The sequence below is a fragment of the Melanotaenia boesemani genome, chromosome 16 (assembly GCF_017639745.1).
Source record: "Melanotaenia boesemani isolate fMelBoe1 chromosome 16, fMelBoe1.pri, whole genome shotgun sequence".
NCBI classification, from domain to species: Eukaryota; Metazoa; Chordata; class Actinopteri; order Atheriniformes; family Melanotaeniidae; genus Melanotaenia; species Melanotaenia boesemani.
The window spans coordinates 514300-534360 of NC_055697.1; the positions used below are offsets into that span (position 1 = coordinate 514300).

Below are 20061 nucleotides of genomic sequence, written 5' to 3' on the forward strand. Positions count from 1 at the left end.
ATATTCTTTCCACGTCTGATTTATCTGTAATGTTGTATTTGGATTTGAAAATAAAAACAAGATGATTAAATATTTTTGCAAATTTTTTTATTTTAATTGGAAATTTCTTTATTCACAAATGTCAAAACTTAACCCACATTTAATCACTAAAAGGATTAAAATATAAATGTGAATGGTTTAACCTGATGTGATCGTACACCTTGTTGTATTTTTTCCTATGGGATTCAACAGATGTAGCATTGTTACTCGTTTTATTGTATTTTGTCTCATTTTTTCTGACACTAAAGATACTTTTCAGTCAGTCTCAGTCTCAGTTAATTGGGATGACTTGGCTGTTAGAGAAAAAGAAAAAGTTCATTTACCACCTGACCATTTCTATCTAGCTGAAGTTGGTTTAGTCTAGAATTCATGATAGATTTACATAATTTGCAGCCTTTATACAGCTGTCCTCATCCGTTTTAAACATATCTCATTAAATTGGCTTTGAGAATAAAAATGTATCTTTGTGGTTTCGTCAAGGATTCAGAGCATCTCTTATCTTGTTTAATTTGGCACAGTCGTAAATAGTCTGGTTCAAGGCTGTGGCATTGAAGTTGCTGCATAAAAGTGTGGCTGTATTTAAGCGTTGCACCTTCCTTTGCATCTTCTCTCTTGGATACATGGCCACTGCTAAACCAGATCTATCAGGACCTTTTTAACTCAGCTATGACTTGGGTTTTGTGCCTCTTTGTCTTCACCGTCATCATCCTGACTTTGTTTGCATTGTACTTAATACTTAAGTCTGCACAGGGCCCTCAGGAGCCCCCCTGCCTTCCAACGCTACCCTTGATCGGCAGTCTGTTGTATCTGCGAAGCCCACACCCTCCTCATGTGCTTTTCAAAGAACTGCAAAAGAAATACGGGCAGACATACTCTCTGATGATGGGCTCCCACAGGGTCATCATCATCAACCATCATGTGCATGCCAAAGAAGTCTTGCTGAAGAAAGGAAAGATATTTGCAGGAAGACCCAGAACTGTGGGTAAACACTTCTTCATATATTCTGCTTCTTTTCTGCTTGAGCAGTAGTCATTCATCTTTTTCTTTGCTGTGTTTTCCATCCATGTTTTCTGTGAAAAAGGTGACCACAGATGTTCTGACCAGAGATGGGAAAGACATTGCATTTGGAGACTACAGCGCTACCTGGAGGTTCCACAGGAAAATAGTTCACGGAGCACTGAGCGTGTTCGGAGAGGGTTTGGCCTCCATAGAGCGGATCAGTGAGTTCAAGACTACATGTAGAGTTTAAGGACATTACATGTGTGCAGATTATTTTCACCACGCAGAGCATAATCTCATTTACACAATTACATAGATTTACAATATTATTTTACCACACACCCTCACTCTAACAAAACCCAAGGAGCCTAAGCAATCAGATGCACATAGAGCAGTGAATGTTTCATTTATATGTGAACATGTCAGTAAGAGGAAGCTTTGTTTGATGTGTCTTCCTCAGTCCAGCTGGAGGCCCAGTCTCTCTGTTCCACCCTGTCTGAGGCAGCAGACGGTGGACTGGCTTTGGATCTGTCCCCCGAGTTGACTCGGGCTGTCACCAATGTCATCTGTTGTCTCTGCTTCAACTCGTCCTACTGTAGAGGCGACCCAGAGTTTGAAGCCATGCTGCGCTACAGCCAGGGCATCGTGGACACGGTGGCTAAAGACAGTCTCGTAGATATCTTCCCCTGGTTACAGGTCAGACAACCAGAAAGCTGCAAACAGAAACCATGACTTTAACTGTAACAAAGGAAGACAGAAGACGCTGTTAAAGCTCCATTATGACTATTTTTAAATAGAGCCAATTCTCGTATTGGCTTAGAACTTGTCTCTCCTTTTCCATCTTTACCCAATTACTAAATTAATTTAGTTAAAAATTATCACAAGCGTTTTCATGCAGACCAGGATATTTAACATAATAGTTCATTTAATTTACAGATAGAAAGTTTTTATAATGATTATTTTAAAACTAAAATGTGTAAATTCTGTTGTGTGAACATGTATATTGTCACAGATCTTTCCCAACGCAGACCTGCAGCTTCTAAAGCAGTGTGTGGACATCAGAGACAAACTTCTACAGAAAAAATACGAAGAGCACAAGGTACGGTGTCCAATGATAATCGGTGTGTTAATAATGGGGAGATGTGTGAAAACTGAGTATAATTTCATTTTACTCCAATTAACTGGTTGTGGAAGGTTTTTTAATATAATAAAGTTTTACCAAAACTTAGTTAATTAAGGTGAACACAATGAGATTTACATCTTTGGTGTATTTTTTCTTCCCTTTATTGTGTTGTTATCATTCAGATGTATGATCTGATCAAAGCCTCCCTTAAACCCAACATTAGTGTTTCCTGTGGAGGTTCTGCCTCATCTGGCTTGGCTGTATTTGCTAAATGCAAACCCATGAACTGCTGTATACAATGTACTACGATGGTGTGTAACCTGGTCATTGATATGGTACTACCTCTCAGGCAGACTACAGTGACCATGTACAGAGAGACCTGATGGATGCCTTGCTAAGAGCCAAACGCAGCGCTGAAAACAACAACACCACAGAGATTAGTGCCGAGTCTGTGGGCCTCAGTGATGACCATCTCCTCATGACTGTAGGAGACATTTTTGGGGCTGGTGTTGAAACCACCACCACTGTTCTCAAATGGGCTATCACCTACCTCATCCATCACCCAGAGGTAAGGCCGAGGATGCAGTGGTGTGTTTAGGTGATGGGTGGGATCATCTTTAGGGAGGAATATTCTCAGTTAGAAGGTTTTTTTCTCCCTCATGTTATTAGTTTGATTAATAGAAACCTTCATGTGAGCTCACACCTGCTGGATTCTGTCTAGTCTACAACAAAAACCCTGAATTTAATTAGTGTTTTGTTTGTGTGTGTGTGTGTGTGTGTGTGTGTGAGAGAGAGAGAGAGAGAGAGAGAGAGAGAGAGAGAGAGAGAGAGAGAGAGAGAGAGAGAGGCAAAAGTTAAGTGAAATCAGTTTATGGTGACTTCCTGTCAACACGTGGACAGCGATTTTGTCCCCACTGGGTTAAAACTTGGTTTAAAGTCACAGTTAGGTTGTGGTTTAGGTTTGGAGAAAGGTTTAGTTGTGATGGTTGAGGTCACTGCCCACTGACGAAAATGATCAATCATAAAAATTAATAGAAAATATTTAATGACTTTCATAAAAACAAATCAGAAAAAAAAATAATGAAAAGACATGAGAAATATTATTATTATTGTTATTATATTTTGTTTATTTATTTATTTTTATTCTGACGTACTTTACATTTTAGAAAAAAAATTCAAGGTGCTGAAAGTTAGAATGACAAGTTAAAATCAAAAGAAGCATAAAGATATACAATTTCATAAACTAATAAATACACTAAATTATATAAAAGCCTTTCTGAATAATAGCGTTTTTAGGCGTTTTTTTAAAAGAATCCACTATCTGCAGCACCCTCAGGTGTTCAGACAGGCCATTCCATGGCCATGGAGCAGAAGCCTGGAAGGACAAGTCCCTATTGTGCTGAGTCTGGTCCTGGGTGGGCAAAGGCAGATTGAGTCAGTGGACTGGAGATGGCAAGTGGCGGTGTTTGGAGACAGTAGCTCAGGTGGCCAGGGGTGTGGCCATGCAGACACTGGAAGGTGAGCAGGCAGCTCTTAAACTCTTTCCTCTGCTGGACAGGGAGCCAATGCAGGGACTGCAACACAGGGGTGATGTGGTTGTATTTGCAGTTCTGGATGTACTGAACCTTCTCCAAGCTCCTGCCTGGGACCCTGACAAGGAGGGCATTACAGTAATCCCACCTGGAGGAGACAAAGGCGTGGACTACCTTTGTAGCATTACTGAGGGAAAGGGAGGGGCGAAGTTTGGAAATGTTTTTGGGATGAAAAAAGATGTTTTACAGACATATTGAAGGTGGTGGTCAAATGAAAGGTTGGAGTCAAACCTGACCCCAAGGTTTCTCCTGGAGGTGGAGACAGGGATGGGGTGGTTGGAAAATGAAATAGTTGTGACGGGAGAGAATTGGACCTGATGTGGGGTGCCCTTGAGGATGGCCTCGGTTTTGGTGCTGTTGAGCTGTAAAAAGTTTTCTGCCATCCACAACTTTATCTCTTCCAGGCAGGAGGAGAGAGTGGATAAGGTGGCTGTCAGTGAGGTGGGGTCAGTCTTATCATTGCATAGAAAGAAATTCCATGCTTGCTGATGATGTGACCCAGGGAGAGCATATAGATGTTAAACAGAGTTGGGCCCAGGACAGACCCCTGAGGGACCCCACAAGTGATAGTGTGAGGCCTCGACCTGGAATCCCCCAGGGTCACCAGTCCATCTCAGGACCAGCACAGAGAGACAAACAACACTCACTCCTAGGGAGAACTCCTAGAGTCACCACCTAACATGCCACTGAGCCATTTATTTATTTACTCATTCTCTTTCTTTCTTTCTTTCTTTCTTTCTTTCTTTCTTTCTTTCTTTCTTTCTGTCTTTTCAGGTGCAGAGACAGATTCAGGATGAGCTGGACAGTAAGGTCGGGGTGGACCGGTCTCCTCAGCTCGGAGACAGAGGTAGTCTGCCCTATCTGGAGGCCACAATCAGAGAGGTGTTACGGATCCGTCCTGTGGCTCCCCTCCTCATCCCCCACGTGGCCCTCAGCAACACAAGGTAAGGTAAGATAGGGTTGGGTAAGAATAAGAATAAGAATAAGAATAAGAATAAGAATAAGAATAAGAATAAGAATAAGAAAATGGAAATGGAAAACCATTTCTGTATTTTACCCATCTATTGTATATTTTACAAGAGATACCGGGTACACTTTCAGCAATGCCAAAGACATTCATTCCGGGTTTATTATTTATTGGGAATTTCAGACCTGCAAACAACCTGAGCCATTTTTTCTGATTTGTCTGTAGCATTGGGAATTTCACAGTGAGAAAAGGATCTCGAGTCATCATCAACCTGTGGTCTTTGCACCATGATGAAAAGGAATGGGACAATCCGGAGATCTTTGATCCTGGTGAGAAAAAACTTGTCTATACCAAAAATATGGTGCACAACCAAAATTTGTGAAACCTAAAATTTAATCTTATAAAATCTTATAAAACTTAAGCATACATATAGAAGTGTTTTTAAGTTTAGTTTCTTAAGTTTGGTTTGGGTTGTAAGTAGCACAAGGCAGCAATGCAAATGCTGATTAATCACATTGTTGTGCACAAACATTGGAATGGGACGGGGGGTAACCGGTACTGTTTGACCCAGGTCCCACTGCAGGGTGGGGCCCCTTATAAATCCTCAAATGACATCTGTTGACAGATGTGTGGTGGCTGGCAGTTTCTAAGGAATGACTGGTTGTTTGTTCCTCTGTGTTGGACCTGCAATGGACTGGCAACCTGTCCAGGTGTACCTGCCTCTCGCCTGCTTCTTGCTGGGCTCCAGCCCTCCCACAACTGTGAATTGAACTAAGTGGTATAGAAAAATGAAAGAATGGTTTCAGGATTGTGTAGATGCCACTGTCATCATGTTATCTAAAAAACTGAATGCACCAGTCCCCAAAACTGAAATGCTGATAACAGGTGATCTACATCATTTTGAAGTTAATCAAATAAACAGAGGAGAAGCTCCTAATGAATGATGAATAAGGCTTATTGTATAATTATTATAACCCCTGCAGGTGGTGCTCCTGAGTCAACAGGGATTAGGGGTTATAATGAAAAGATCTAATCTTGAAAAAGGTCTGTCATAATTATTCCTGATTTACTTCATTTAGTGGCTTAACTAGAAAATAAAGCAGAAAGCTGTCCGGCCTGTGTGTTATAACATACAGAGTAGAAGAAGTTCACAGTCAGACAGGAGGTACAATAAACATGAGTCATGTGTGTTTGTTAGTGTAGCCTAGCAAGTGGTTTATTGCATAGTAATCACTTTCCAGTACCACTCTAACATCAGTATTAGCAAAGCTTAACATCGGGAACCACATGGTTTCAGTTTCAGACACAGCAGCATCAGCAGGTCCATCATCCAGTTCTTCAGTTTACAGTCAATATCAGCTTATTCAAATGAAGGAATCACAGTAACACCTACATTAAGTAGCTTTTATTCTATTGTGTGTCATGCTGAAACCAGGTTAAGATAATCGTGTGTGTGTACGTAGCTTGTGTGGAGTCAGGGATAGACGATGTAAGTCAAGTGAGGTGAGGTAAAGGTTGCTTTAAAGATAACGGGAAGACTGATGCGTGGAAAAGTTTGACGAGAACTATTGATCAAATCAGTGGCCAGCAGGACGGTTTGTCCACAGGGCCCAGAATTTTATGATTCACCTTAGCACACAAATTTCAATGATGCTTCAAACTGGTGCAATGCATATTCTTTTATTTATTTATTCTTCTTTTAAGATGAGTGCCCACTTTGTGCATTTAGTGTTGTCCTATTGTTTCAGACGGACGGACGGACGGACGGACGGACGGACGGACGGACGGACGGACGGACAGACAGACAGACAGACAGACAGACAGACAGACAGACAGACAGACAGACAGACAGACAGACAGACAGACAGACAGACAGATAGATAGATAGATAGATAGATAGATAGATAGATAGATAGATAGATAGATAAATGATCTATTTGTTTGTATTACCTGAAACTGAAGCATCTCTCGTTCCTCTGCAGGTCGGTTTTTGAACAACAAAGGAAACGGTCTGACCATACCATCATCCAGCTACCTGCCATTTGGTGCTGGGGTCAGGGTGTGTTTGGGCGAGGCCTTGGCCAAGATGGAGCTCTTCCTCTTCCTGTCCTGGATCTTACAGCGTTTCACTCTTTCCGTTCCATCGAGCCACCCTCTTCCCAGCCTAGATGGCAAGTTTGGCGTGGTCCTCCAGCCAGTCAAATACATTGTGAAAGCCACACCCAGACCAGGTTGGGAGAAACCCCAGCCCCAGGCATGTTGAGAGTGGTCCCATGGTCTCCACCACTAGCAAGCATATAATATAACATTTGTGCAGTAAAATGGTTCACTGAATAATCTGAGGCTCAAGAAAAGACTGTAGTATTATGGTATTTTCCCAGTCAATGATCAGGCATCCGGTAAGCAATGGTGAGCAGCAGTGAGCAGCCAGGAAGCCAGGTCACATGGTCTAGGTCTGAACAGCCCCACACACCACCATCAACATCAGAAACGGAGACTACTGTTAACCAGTTTATCCACTATGGCGTTTAAAGATTATTTTCACGTGTTTCATCACTTACATGTTTTTTGTTACTCTTCTGTGTAATAATGATAAATATTCAGTAATTGTTGAGATGAATCTGTGTCAGACAAAATATAATGAATTCCTTCATAAAGCTAAAGAAATAGAAATAAATGAATATTTCCACTTATTAAAGATCTACTTCACTGTTCAAAAACTCTTCTTATACAGCAAGTAAAGCCAGACAACACGGTTGTTCTATGTTAGATCAAAGACTGGGATGAAATAAAAAACATTGTTATAAATCACAATAAGAAAGCTTGGCAGATGGGATAATACTCATTACAACAACAATGGTGTGTATTTAAAGAACTATCATTCACTCAGCATTAACATGCAAAATCTACCTCATGGATATAAAGACAAACATGTTGAAGATGTTTTAAAACACCTTTAGGGAGGCTGGAAAATCATCTGAATCTTGTTCACTATGTTAAATATGTTATACATACACACACATACATACACACATAAATACATACATATATATATATATATATATATATATATATATATATATATATATATATATATGTATTTATGTATGATAGAAAACTGATTTCCTGTTCCACAAATCAGCTCCAAAGAACTCTGAGTTTCTGGTTGCAGAACAGCTGCGTTTAGTTGGTTCCATTAAAATCTGGATATCTAGGGACCCCAATAAAAATCCATCATGAATGGAATTTCGAAACCTAGAGTCACCATGACAACTGCTGACAAAAAGCTGCCAGTTATTTAACCCCATTGGAACAAAGATTCCCATTGCCACGTACAAGGAATATGAAGAGGAATTCTGGGAAAAGGGAACGTCGCTGCTGCTGCTGCTACGGAGTGAGATGCATCATGGAAGAAAACTGCTGCCTGAGTCCATGTGAAAGTTGGAATTAAGTCCACTGACTGGATATTTAACTTGATTAAAACTGGAGTATGTGGGTTAAAATATTGGTGGATAGAATAAAATCTGGGTTTATTTAGGTTCAGCTGCAGTGGAGGAACACACACGGAGGACTCTAAAGATGAATAAACATCTTCCAGAAAGGTCATGTAGATTGTTCTAGATCATGACTGGATTATTTCTTTTTCACACTGGCTGATATACAAAGTAAATATTCAGTGGCTGCGACAGTGAAGTTTAAACCCTTTAGGCACCAGAGTTTTTAAAGTTTTTAAGGCAAACTGTAAACAAGAAAGAAATGTTGAATATTAACCAGAGTTTACGATGGCAGCAGTCATCATGATATATGATAGCAAATAACTACATAAAAAAAGCTAAATGGAAAATAATAAGTTAAAAACAAAAACAGCAACAGAGCAAAGAATCTGAAAATAAACAGATAAACAAATATAGAAAAATTAAAACAAATTTATATTTATCTGTTCTTTTCTTTATTTATTTGTCTTTTCATTGTCACCACATATTCTCATTTACTGATTAATTTGTTTTCCATATTTCCACATTTATTTACGTTTATTGAGTTTACTGTGATGGAAGCATGCTGCACTCACCTGATAAAAGTCTCTGTTTTTCTGTTACTCTGAAATAAGATCATTTTAGAAAAAAAAAGAAAGAAAGAAAGAAATTGTTGAAAATTAATGTCTTTCAAACTCAGCAGTGTTTTTTTATCTTGTTAAACAGAACAATCTTTTAATTTTTGTAAAATGTTTTGTAAAATCTTAATTCATAAAAACAGAGCTTTTTTAATCTTTTGCAAAAACTCGTTTGTTTATTGTAAAAACAGAATTTTATTTTGTGAACTTATCTTGTTAATTTAAAAAAAGTGAAAGAGTTTTCTTTATGTTGTAAAAAGGAAACTTGTTAATCCAGAAAAACTGAGGTTTTCTTAATTTTTTTGTAAAACTGTATCTAGTTAACTCAGAAAAACCAAACAGGTGTCTTTTGTTGTAAAAATAATCTTGCTAATGCAGTAAAACGGAGGTTCCTGTTTTTTCTCTTCATTCATTACAGGTAGGATGAAGGCAGGAATACAGCTTGTTAGATCTATGGATTCTGAATTGAGATAAACATACAATAAAACTAAAATCATTACCCATAACTTGAATCTGAAACAATAACACCCAAATAAAAACGTACATTACTTGTTACACCGTTTAAAAGCACAGGAGACGGAAGTTCAAAGAGAGCTCGTTTTTGTATAAATTAACTCCTTCATTCACATAACATTTTAAAATTATTAAAAAAATACTATTTTTTATTTTGTGCAAATTATCTTGTTTTTTATAATTTGTATAAATTGTTTTGTTAATTCGGAGTTTTTTATTAAATGCATACGCTTTCACAATTTGTCTAAATAATTACTAACTTCTTTTCCTGATTCATTGGTTTTTGTGACCCCCTCCCCAAGTCACTGGGTTCACTAGGGCAGGTAGGACAGCTAGGACAGGTAGGACAGGTAGGACAGGTAGGACAGCTAGGACAGCTAGGACAGGTAAGCAGTCCATCACAGACCAGCTCACCCCTGCAGTCAATCACACAACATGTGTAAATGTCAGGAAGGAGACAGACTGTAACACGTCCATGATGAACGCAAACAGGAGTCCATTTAAATTTTAAAGCTGCCATCATGTCTGACTTATTTCATATAAAACTAATTCATATAAAAACTTTGTGTCGGGAACTGGTTCTTCTACATTTCCTAGTCTACATGATCAGTATCAGTACAGTTTTATGTCTCGGTGCCCTCTGAGTTTTTGCCTCGCGACAACCTCTGAGCCGCTGGCAGCCGGAAGCTCTGATCAGCTGATGGAGGAGGAGCTGTAGGAAAGGTGAGCCATCTTCCCCCGGCAGACTGATAGCCTTGGAGAGCTTTAGACGAGAGGGATACGGGATATTATCTGTTGATGTCGCTGTCATTTGGAGCCACAGACTACTTTAAAAAGCCGACGCAGCCGGTGGAAGGCGCGGGGAAAACGGGAAGAAGCGCCTCTGAATGAGGAATATAGCAGCTGTTCCCGTCACACACAGAAGCTTCTAATACTGTCAACAAAGGACGGAAAACATCCGTAGTTATTACCGAAATATTAACTGACTGACACGTAAATAAAACAGAGAAGACGGGTGACTTTAATACACGTGACTGTTTTAGTGTAAAGTGTGCACATCATCATTAGTGCATGTAAACAAACAGCTCCAGAAGCTAGCTGAAGTTAGCTCAGAGCGGTTAGCTCTGCAGTGCTAACAAACAGCTAAGCTAAGCTAAGGTGCTAATAACTAAATGTAGCCCCGCTGCATATGCCTACGGTGGATGCTGGTTGTTTGTGGCTTCTGTCTGTTAGTTTGTCAGCTATAAATTAGCGTTTCAGGTAACCTGACCACTAATTTCCTTCACCTGTCACTCTGGACAACGAGCTCGGTGAGGTGGGACCAGGGAGACAGTTGGCGACTCCGACTTTAAACGGTGAAAACACTGCTATGTGAGAAGGATGAACCCTGAGCTGCTGCCATGTTTCAGGAGTTAATCCAGCGCAGCTGACCGGCCGACAGGAGCTGAATGAAGGAAAACCACTTGATGATTTCCTGCAGATTTAATCCAGAGCGTTCCTCGGTGCTAATCTGAACCTGGACTGTGAACTCTTCGGGCAGGTTGACAAACATACTGGACGGACTGGTTCTTTAATCTGGTGACGGTCAGCCAAACTGAAGACCAGACTTTGGACTACCTTGCTGGTAAAGTACTTTAAAACGTTAAAGGACTGGTTTAGGGACAGAAAAGTGTTCTGTTGTGCGTTTTCTAATGGAAACACACCATGGCCTGGTCCTAACATGTAGCCGTGCTTGGGCCCATCAATAAGCCTCTCAGCTGTGTTTTGGTTCCTCCCCTCCCCCAGTCTTCACCCTCCCCCAGCTCACCGGCATCCCCCTGAATCTCTGACCGTTGGAAGGCCGCAGCCTCCCCGCAGTCCTGTGGCTCCCAGCAGGTAGAAAGTGGATGTGATGGATCTGATGTTTGCCGAGTGGGAGGATGCAGAGAGGTGCTCCTTTGAAGACTCGGACAGGTTTGAGGAAGACTCTCTGTGCTCCTTCATCTCCGAGGCCGAGAGCCTCTGTCAGAACTGGAGAGGATGGAGGAAACAGTCCGCCGGACCGAACTCCCCAACTGTCAAGATTAAAGGTTGGAAAAGGACACACACATTTATCATTATGATGTAGTGATGTGTTGCATTCAGTTCCGTCCGGGTAAAGGACATTTTCTGTTGCTGTCGGATTCAGTTCTGAGACTTTATGAAGTTTTGTGACTATGTACAAAATACAAAACACACGTAAAATAGCAATAAAAATAGGCGTGTGGGATAAATAGTTTGTACTTGTATTTTCAGCATGAATCCTTACTTGCGTATTTGGCTTAACCTGTTCTTTTCATTACACTTAAAATATGGATTATATAATTCGGTATTTCACTATTACAGATTCTCTTGGTACAACTATTGTCAGAGGAATTATCCAGATTTTACTATTCTCATAATTATTCTGCATTCATTAATTTCCTGACACTATAAATGTGTAACATCGCATGAACACTCCTTATAGGTCTTTAACTTTTATTCATTTCTGTCTTCTGATGTCAACCAAAACTAGCTGAAGATCCCCTTTGCTGTGTAAAGAATATATCAGTCCTCCACAATAACTGCATTTCCTCAGAGAAAATGGATGAAAAGGCTACAGGACCTCTACCTGGACTTGGGAGGCTTCTTTCTGGAAACTACTTTACACCAATGCTTGTAAACATGTCTTTAGAAAGCAGTAAGCTGGCTTTGACTTCCAGCTGTCCTTTAGCAGGACGTTTGACCCTAGGGCCGGGCGATATAGCCTAAAAATAAAATCTCAGATTTTTTAAAACCAAATCCGATTTTTTTTTTCCTTTTCTTTCTTAAAACATTTTAAACCTTTTTAAAACAATATTAAACTTAAAGCTTTTTAATGCAAAATGTGTATTAATCATTTGTTTTTTATTTATAGTAATGAATGAAAGCAAAGAAAGTAAATAACACAACTTTTCCACCATGTTAACAATTTTATATCTTACTTAAAGAGATGCAACACAACTGCATCTGATCTCTTTCCATCTGAATCCTTATCATGCGGGAACCACTGCAGATGAAATCCCTGTAGGTCATCTCTTAACGAGTTTGTGGGCTGAAGTTGTCTTTCTCGCTGCGGTTATATACACAGCTAATTTCTTGGGCTGTGCATTTTCACTGGTCTCACAATTCGATTCGATCACAGTTATCTCGGCTTGATTCCGTTCAGCGATGCATCGCTATGGGCCAGTTGTTCAAATGTAATCTGATCAGATTTCGGTTATCGGATAGGATCAAATCTTGAAAATGGGTTGTTTAAAATGTAAATCCAGATTCCGAAATCGGCTTTGATCACTTAATCCAATCCTGGTCATCCAGATAAAACCCCCAGTTTGGGTTTTTCAAAACTTTGGAGTAGCATCCGGATAACTTTAACAGTTGATCAAATAATAGAAATTTTTATTCTGTGCCTATGTTTATATTTGTACTTTGCACCTGACTTGTTTAACCGTTGCAGGGATAAAGTGGTTAAATAGGCCATTAGGCTCCTATCAAGCCTTTCAGTGTAGTACAGCAAAGATAAAAACTTGACATTATCGTGTCCCTGCACATTAAACCCCAAAACAAATCCAATAAACACAAATAAAATATTCTGTTTTCCTGTTATTCATTAGTTCATAATCAAATAAGAACCTGTCAAAAAATTTCTAACGATTTCATCCCTTTAACACGTCCTGTTCGTCCCTCATTCTTACAGAAAGACAGAGATTGGGCCGGTACCTCCACACGGGGCTCAGGTGCGTCATTAACATGATCACAGAGAGGGACGGTCCACCTGGTCGCAATGTTATACAAGACAATACATGCACGTATTATGTTACATGCTCCCTGTGGTTCCACTCGCATGTAGTTGCGTCAAACCGTCTCTTCAGAACTCCATTTAAATGCTTGAGTGCACATCTTGTTCTGCAATGAGCGGCATTGAAGCACATCTGGGCTGCTGTGGCTGCGGCAAGAAAGGGTGTCATCAGCCACGGTAGCAGTGGATCGGGGCTGTCTCCCAATACGATGCCATCCAGTCGGTTGGTTTGGAGCTCTCTGTCCTCAACGCAGTTTGTGATGGTGAGGTCAGCTTCACCCTCAAGTTGGATGTTGATACTGTACCTCCCCTCCTCCTTTTGTCCATTTGTGCATGTTAACCATTAGCCTCCCAATGGTATATTCAGTAGACGTTAGCCTTAAGCCTTGTGTAATCTTACGTGATTTCCTTGAGACAATGAAAATATTTCCTGTAAGATACTGAGGGATTTTTTATGTTTAATTAGTTTTGCAGCTTTCCTAAGTGAAGGTTTAAAAAAAATGGATTCAGGCTTGGATCTGTCGAACTGTTGCAGCAGGGTAGATCAGGCCTCCCGTGCAGGCGGCAGCAGAATAAATAGCTTACATCATTATCATCCGTTATGTTCTGTTGCTGCATCTATGCAGAATCGTTCACGTCCGCATCGATGCATTCACATCCGCATCGCGATGCGGACCTTCACGTCCGCATCGCGATGCATGTCCGCATTGCGATGCCTTCATGTCCGCATCGATGCTATCACGTCCGCATCGCGATTCGTTCACGTCCGCATCTATTCATTCACGTCTGCATCACGATGCCTTCACGTCCGCATCGCAATTCATTCACGTCCGCATCGCGATTCGTTCACGTCCGCATCGCGATGCATTCCTTAAACAATTAAATTCAACACATTTCCAGGCATGCAGTGGAAGTAAGAAACAAGACCCTGTATCTGGAATTAAATACAGACCACCGCACACTGATCACTAAAAAGGCATCAACCTCACACCGAGTTGGTTATGTTGCAACAGCGAAACTATACATCGATAAAAGCGTGAACAGCAGGACTAAATGAAATTGATTTGTAGGGCCCGACCGATTTAATCGGCAGGTCGATTGAATCAGCCGATATTAACCCTTTTCACAATGGCCAATATTGGCCGTTGTTTTGCCGATTATACGTCTTTCTTTCTTATAAAACAGGAAATGCTGTTAAGTGTCGGAGTCGTGGAATGAGGTCCTTGTGGGAACCCCTCCTAAAGTCGGACAGTCACTAATTCTATTTGAGAAGACTTTAATTTTCTAATGTTATTTCAATCACATCAGGTGAACTTGCTGTTGACCACTTCATGTTTTTAGTAGTGAATATTAAATGTACTACGGTAAACTTGATATGAAATGATTTGCGGACTAAATGAAACAATCGTGCTATTTATCTCGACAGAAATGGTAAAATGGTCCGTATTTATACAGCGCTTTACTGTACCTGGAATGATACCCAAAGTGCTTTACATTATACATCACATTCACCCATTCACACACACATTCACACACTGATGGCGGAAGCTGCCATGCAAGTCGCTCGACCACGGCCCATCAGGAGCAATTAGGGGTTCGGTGTCTTGCCCAAGGACACCTCGACATGAACCCGACTTGGCCGAGGATCGAACCGGCAACCCTCGGGTTACGAGACGACCGCTCTACCTTGCTGAGCCACGCCGCCCCTGACAGAAGACCATCATTAATATAAGTACTGCTTTGACTTTGGTATCGAACAATTTTAAAGGTAATTAGGATTTTTCACGTGTCACAAACAATTTCATTTTAGTAGAATGGGGCAATAACCACGAGTTAAGGCTAAAATGTGCTAATAGCCAGTTTCCTTTTAAGGTGTTGAACCCTCTAGCCTCTCTCCCACTCTATTCTCTGTCCCAGTCTATTCTCTGTCCCAGTTTATTCTCTGTTCCAGTCTATTCTCTGTCCCAATCTCAAGTCTTTGTACAGTGTCCTTGGGTGTTTTGAAAGGTGCTTTTAAATAAAATGTATTATTATTATTATAATTTTTATTAATATTATTAAGTCTCTGGAAAACTCAGACAGGTTTTTCCTCCAGGACTGCACACAGGTGGACTTTATTGAACCCATTATAGGATGTCTCAAGGTAACTGGTAGCAGCAGTAGAGCTTCAGAACAACAAGGGTGAAACATGTTCATGCACCACTTTATGTTATGTATTTGTTTTCTTCCCCATTTCATTTCACTAATTTGGTTAATGTCAATCCAGTTCAAAATAATCCATTTAAATTTCTAACAGGAAAAAGGAAAAATGCCAAGAGACTGAATAATTTCACAAGTGGCTGTAGCTTTGTGTGTTTCAGAAAGGTCAAACAGAACTAGTCTCTGTTCAGTCATGATCATCAGTTGATCTTCGGTTTCTTGTCCCGACGTGTCCTGACAGTGTTGTTAGCCACCTTCCCACAGGTGCCTGCGCTGAACAGCTAATCAGTCGGTCCGGCCTTAAGAGCGGCCGATTTTATAACATCACTCGGCAAAAAACAACATCAGTAGAGTTTGGAAATGCTGACTGTATTCACACAGAAAATACACGAGACAAACTTACACCGGTGGCTGATTGTGGGCTCAGTGTGTAGAGTACGACCTTCATCAGCTAATCATGTAGCAATGCTTCTACTTTTTTCTTTTCGTAGTTTTCCTCCCCGTGTCCTCAGTGAAACTGAGCTATCAAAGCGCCTGATGGGCTTCATACTACATACTTGTTGGACTCAATTTCCCCCAAGTCATCTTTCCTACCATTCTGCCAGCATTCCCACATGTAGTCAGTGTTTTTCTGACTCAGCTCTGGGCAGAGTTCATAGTTTGATTAGAGCCTCTCTATCAGTTGGTGTTTCTGCCTGCATTCTTGTCTAAGGCAGCTTTTTAAACTGGTGTCTGGCATTCTCTAATGGAACCACCACCTTGATCCAGATCAGCCTGGCTTTAAGAGTGGCTGCTCCACTGAGATGACTACTATCTTTACAAGCAGCTGGAGCCAAAGCTGTGCAGTATGTGTGACGTCAGGGATGTGTAGGAGGGCCTGATTTCCCAAGTCAAAGGCTGCATAGAGAACTAAGAAGATGAGTAGAACTGTAGTTGTCTTTAGAGCCTCTATCACTGACAATAGAGACGACACTTCTTCTGGATATGGTGGTCACAACATTTAGCTGGTCTTCACAGACCCACTTCCAGCTCCTCACAGCAGTGGTTCTTTACTCTGAACCAGCAAATTGGTACAATTATTATCAGAGACATAATCACAATTGTTCTACATTAATAATTTCTCAACACTATAAATGTGTAAAACCACATGAACGCTCCTTATAGGTCTTTAAGTTTTATTTCTATCCATACCAAAATAACTAATAACAGCAAAGTAACCAAGAAGTGTCATTCCAGCTAAATCTCCTCTGCTCTGTAAAGATGAAATAAATCCTACATATTAACTCTGGGTTTCTCGTGGAGAAACCAGATGGAAAATGCTACAGGACCTCTACCTGGACTTGGGAGGCTTCTTACAGGAAAACTACATGCTTTTGAACATGTCTTTAGAAAGCAGGAAAACATTTATCTAGCTTTGACTTCCAGCTGTGCTTTAGCAGAAGAGCTGCTGTTTGACAGATAAATAAAACTGGAACCGTGGGAAAAAGAAACAAGACCACATTTCTGAATTTAAATACACTTTTTTACAGACCTTTGACCACTAAAAGGCATCAACCTCACCGTGGTGTAATGTGTGAACAGAGAAACTATCCATCAAAAAGTTGGAGAGTTTTGGTGTTTCCATCCCTATTGTGTAACGTCAAATGAATTTTACTCTACTGTCCAACCAGAGTTGTACAGAATTATAAAACTGACACTTGAATTATCTCTCTGAATGTCTGTCTGCATATTCTGTGTTCATTCCCTCCTTAACCGAGCCCAGAGAAGAATAACGTCATGATAAGCCCAGAGGAGGTCTCACCTCTGACTGGCTCTGATCCACAGCTGTACACCATGTTGTGTGTTAGATGTCCGGAATGACGAAGAACCACACAGGCGAGAACTGAAGAAACTGAAATCCATTGTCAAACGTGGGATATGGTGGAATTTGCCTATATGTGGTTGATCTCTGTCTATCCTCACTACTTTAAAAGTTTTTTTTTGCCTGAGCAAAATGAAGCAGAAAAGCTGGAAGAGAGCTGAGCAGCCTCCATCAAACTCACTCCATGTGTTTGAGCTGCACCCGGAGGCAGTCCTGGAGAAGATCTGTAGAAAATAAATATCAGTCGTGGTTGAGAAAACTGCTCATATGAGAGGCTGTCTCGTATATAAAAAATAGAATAACAAAAACCCTGGATGTTTCTGGCTGTTCGAGCAGCCAAATAACATGGCATATTATAATCCCAAAGAGGAGCTGCCTTTCACAAAATTCAGGTCCAAGTAGATAAATATCATGAAAAAGATTCAACATAAATCAGAGGAGGTGAATTTGCCATAAGCAGCACAGCCTCGTGAACCAAGTTTGAAATGTTTAGTTTCATTCAGTGAAGCTAAACTTTAAGTTTATTTCTTTTAACACATTTTTTTTTTTCGTTTGTGTTTCAAGGATGGAGCAGGCATCTGGTCAGGAAGCCTACTGGACGCCTCCCTGGTGAGGTGTTCCGGGAGGAGATTCCGGGGAAGACCCAGAACATGCTGGCCTGGGAACGCCTCGGGATCCCTCCGGATGAGCTGGTGAATGTGGCCGGGAAGAGGGAAGTCTGGGTTTCCCTGCTTAGGCAGCTGCTCCCACGACCCTAATCCAGATAAGCGGCAGACAATGGATGGATGGAGAGAAATACCGTTCCATCTCGGGAGCGCCGTTCCATCACGGGAACGTCGTTCCATCACGGGAGCACCGTTCCATCATGGGAGCGCCGTTCCATCACGGGAACGCCATTCTATCACGGGAGCGCCGTTCCATCTGGGGAGCGCTGTTCCATCACGGGAACGTCGTTCCATCAGGGGAGCGCCGTTCCATCACGGGAGCGCCATTCTATCACGGGAGCGCCGTTCCATCTGGGGGGCGCCGTTCCATCACGGGAACGTCGTTCCATCAGGGGAGCGCCGTTCCATCACGGGAGCTCCATTCTATCACGGGAGCGCCGTTCCATCATGGGAACGTCGTTCCATCATGGGAGCGCCGTTCCATCTGGGGAGCGCTGTTCCATCACGGGAACGTCGTTCCATCAGGGGAGCGCCGTTCCATCACAGGAGCGCCGTTCCATCACAGGAGCGCCGTTCCATCTGGGGGGCGCCGTTCCATCACGGGAGCGCCGTTCTATCACGGGAGCGCCGTTCCATCACGGGAGCGCCGTTCCATCTGGGGGGCGCCGTTCCATCACGGGAGCGCCGTTCTATCACGGGAGCGCCGTTCCATCACGGGAGCTCCATTCTATCACGGGAGCGCCGTTCCATCACGGGAGCTCCATTCTATCACGGGAGCGCCGTTCCATCACGGGAGCTCCATTCTATCACGGGAGCACCGTTCCATCATGGGAACGTCGTTCCATCATGGGAGCGCCGTTCCATCTGGGGAGCGCTGTTCCATCACGGGAACGTCGTTCCATCAGGGGAGCGCCGTTCCATCACAGGAGCGCCGTTCCATCTGGGGGGCGCCGTTCCATCACGGGAGCGCCGTTCTATCACGGGAGCGCCGTTCCATCACGGGAGCGCCGTTCCATCTGGGGGGCGCCGTTCCATCACGGGAGCGCCGTTCTATCACGGGAGCGCCGTTCCATCACGGGAGCGCCGTTCCATCACGGGAACGTCGTTCCATCACGGGAACGTCGTTCCATCACGGGAGCGCCGTTCCATCTGGGGAGCGCTGTTCCATCACGGGAGCGCCGTTCCATCTGGGGGGCGCCGTTCCATCACGGGAGCGCCGTTCTATCACGGGAGCGCCGTTCTATCACGGGAGCGCCGTTCCATCACGGGAGCGCCGTTCCATCTGGGGGGCGCCGTTCCATCACGGGAGCGCCGTTCTATCACGGGAGCGCCGTTCCATCACTGGAGCTCCATTCTATCACGGGAGCGCCGTTCCATCATGGGAACGTCGTTCCATCATGGGAGCGCCGTTCCATCTGGGGAGCGCTGTTCCATCACGGGAACGTCGTTCCATCAGGGGAGCGCCGTTCCATCACAGGAGCGCCGTTCCATCTGGGGGGCGCCGTTCCATCACGGGAGCGCCGTTCCATCACGGGAGCGCCGTTCTATCACGGGAGCGCCGTTCCATCACGGGAGCGCCGTTCCATCTGGGGGGCGCCGTTCCATCACGGGAGCGCCGTTCTATCACGGGAGCGCCGTTCCATCACGGGAGCGCCGTTCCATCACGGGAGCGCCGTTCCATCATGGGAACGTCGTTCCATCACGGGAGCGCCGTTCCATCTGGGGAGCGCTGTTCCATCACGGGAACGTTGTTCCATCAGGGGAGCGCCGTTCCATCACGGGAGCGCCGTTCTATCACGGGAGCGCCGTTCCATCTGGGGGGCGCCGTTCCATCACGGGAGCGCCGTTCTATCACGGGAGCGCCGTTCCATCTGGGGGGCGCCGTTCCATCACGGGAGCGCCGTTCTATCACGGGAGCGTCGTTCCATCATGGGAACGTCGTTCCATCACGGGAGCGCCATTCCATCTGGGGAGCGCTGTTCCATCTGGGGAGCGCTGTTCCATCACGGGAACGTCGTTCCATCAGGGGAGCGCCGTTCCATCTGGGGAGCGCCATTCTATCACGGGAGCGCCGTTCCATCTGGGGGGCGCCGTTCCATCACGGGAGCGCCGTTCTATCACGGGAGCGCCGTTCTATCACGGGAGCGCCGTTCCATC

At 43.2% G+C, this 20061-nt stretch overlaps 2 protein-coding genes across 2 annotated transcripts in view; both read left to right on the plus strand.

Annotated features, from left to right (window-relative positions):
* Positions 1–622: 622 nt before the first annotated feature.
* Positions 623–7413, plus strand: LOC121655189 (steroid 17-alpha-hydroxylase/17,20 lyase). Its single transcript, XM_042009668.1, has 8 exons — positions 623–1017; positions 1121–1259; positions 1499–1734; positions 2051–2137; positions 2511–2729; positions 4528–4697; positions 4946–5049; positions 6703–7413. Exons 1-8 carry the CDS (start codon positions 706–708, stop codon positions 6981–6983), a joined length of 1548 nt encoding a protein of 515 aa, XP_041865602.1. The 5' UTR covers positions 623–705; the 3' UTR covers positions 6984–7413.
* Positions 7414–10039: 2626 nt separating this feature from the next.
* Positions 10040–20061, plus strand: part of zswim8 (zinc finger, SWIM-type containing 8) — an 87540-nt gene continuing 77518 nt past the window's right edge. Inside the window, 1 exon segment of the mRNA XM_042009651.1 lies at positions 10040–11413. Coding sequence (XP_041865585.1) covers positions 11236–11413 — 178 coding nt within the window. The 5' untranslated portion in view covers positions 10040–11235.

What these genes read in the sequence shown, in the direction of transcription:
- LOC121655189 (XM_042009668.1), top strand. Translation starts at nt 706, where the DNA reads ATGACTTGGGTTTTGTGCCTCTTTGTCTTCACCGTCATCATCCTGACT. An exon ending in TTGCAGGAAGACCCAGAACT is followed by an intron (nt 1,018 to 1,120) that starts GTGGGTAAACAC and finishes TCTGTGAAAAAG; the next exon opens with GTGACCACAGATGTTCTGAC. An exon ending in GTGGCCCTCAGCAACACAAG is followed by an intron (nt 4,698 to 4,945) that starts GTAAGGTAAGAT and finishes ATTTGTCTGTAG; the next exon opens with CATTGGGAATTTCACAGTGA.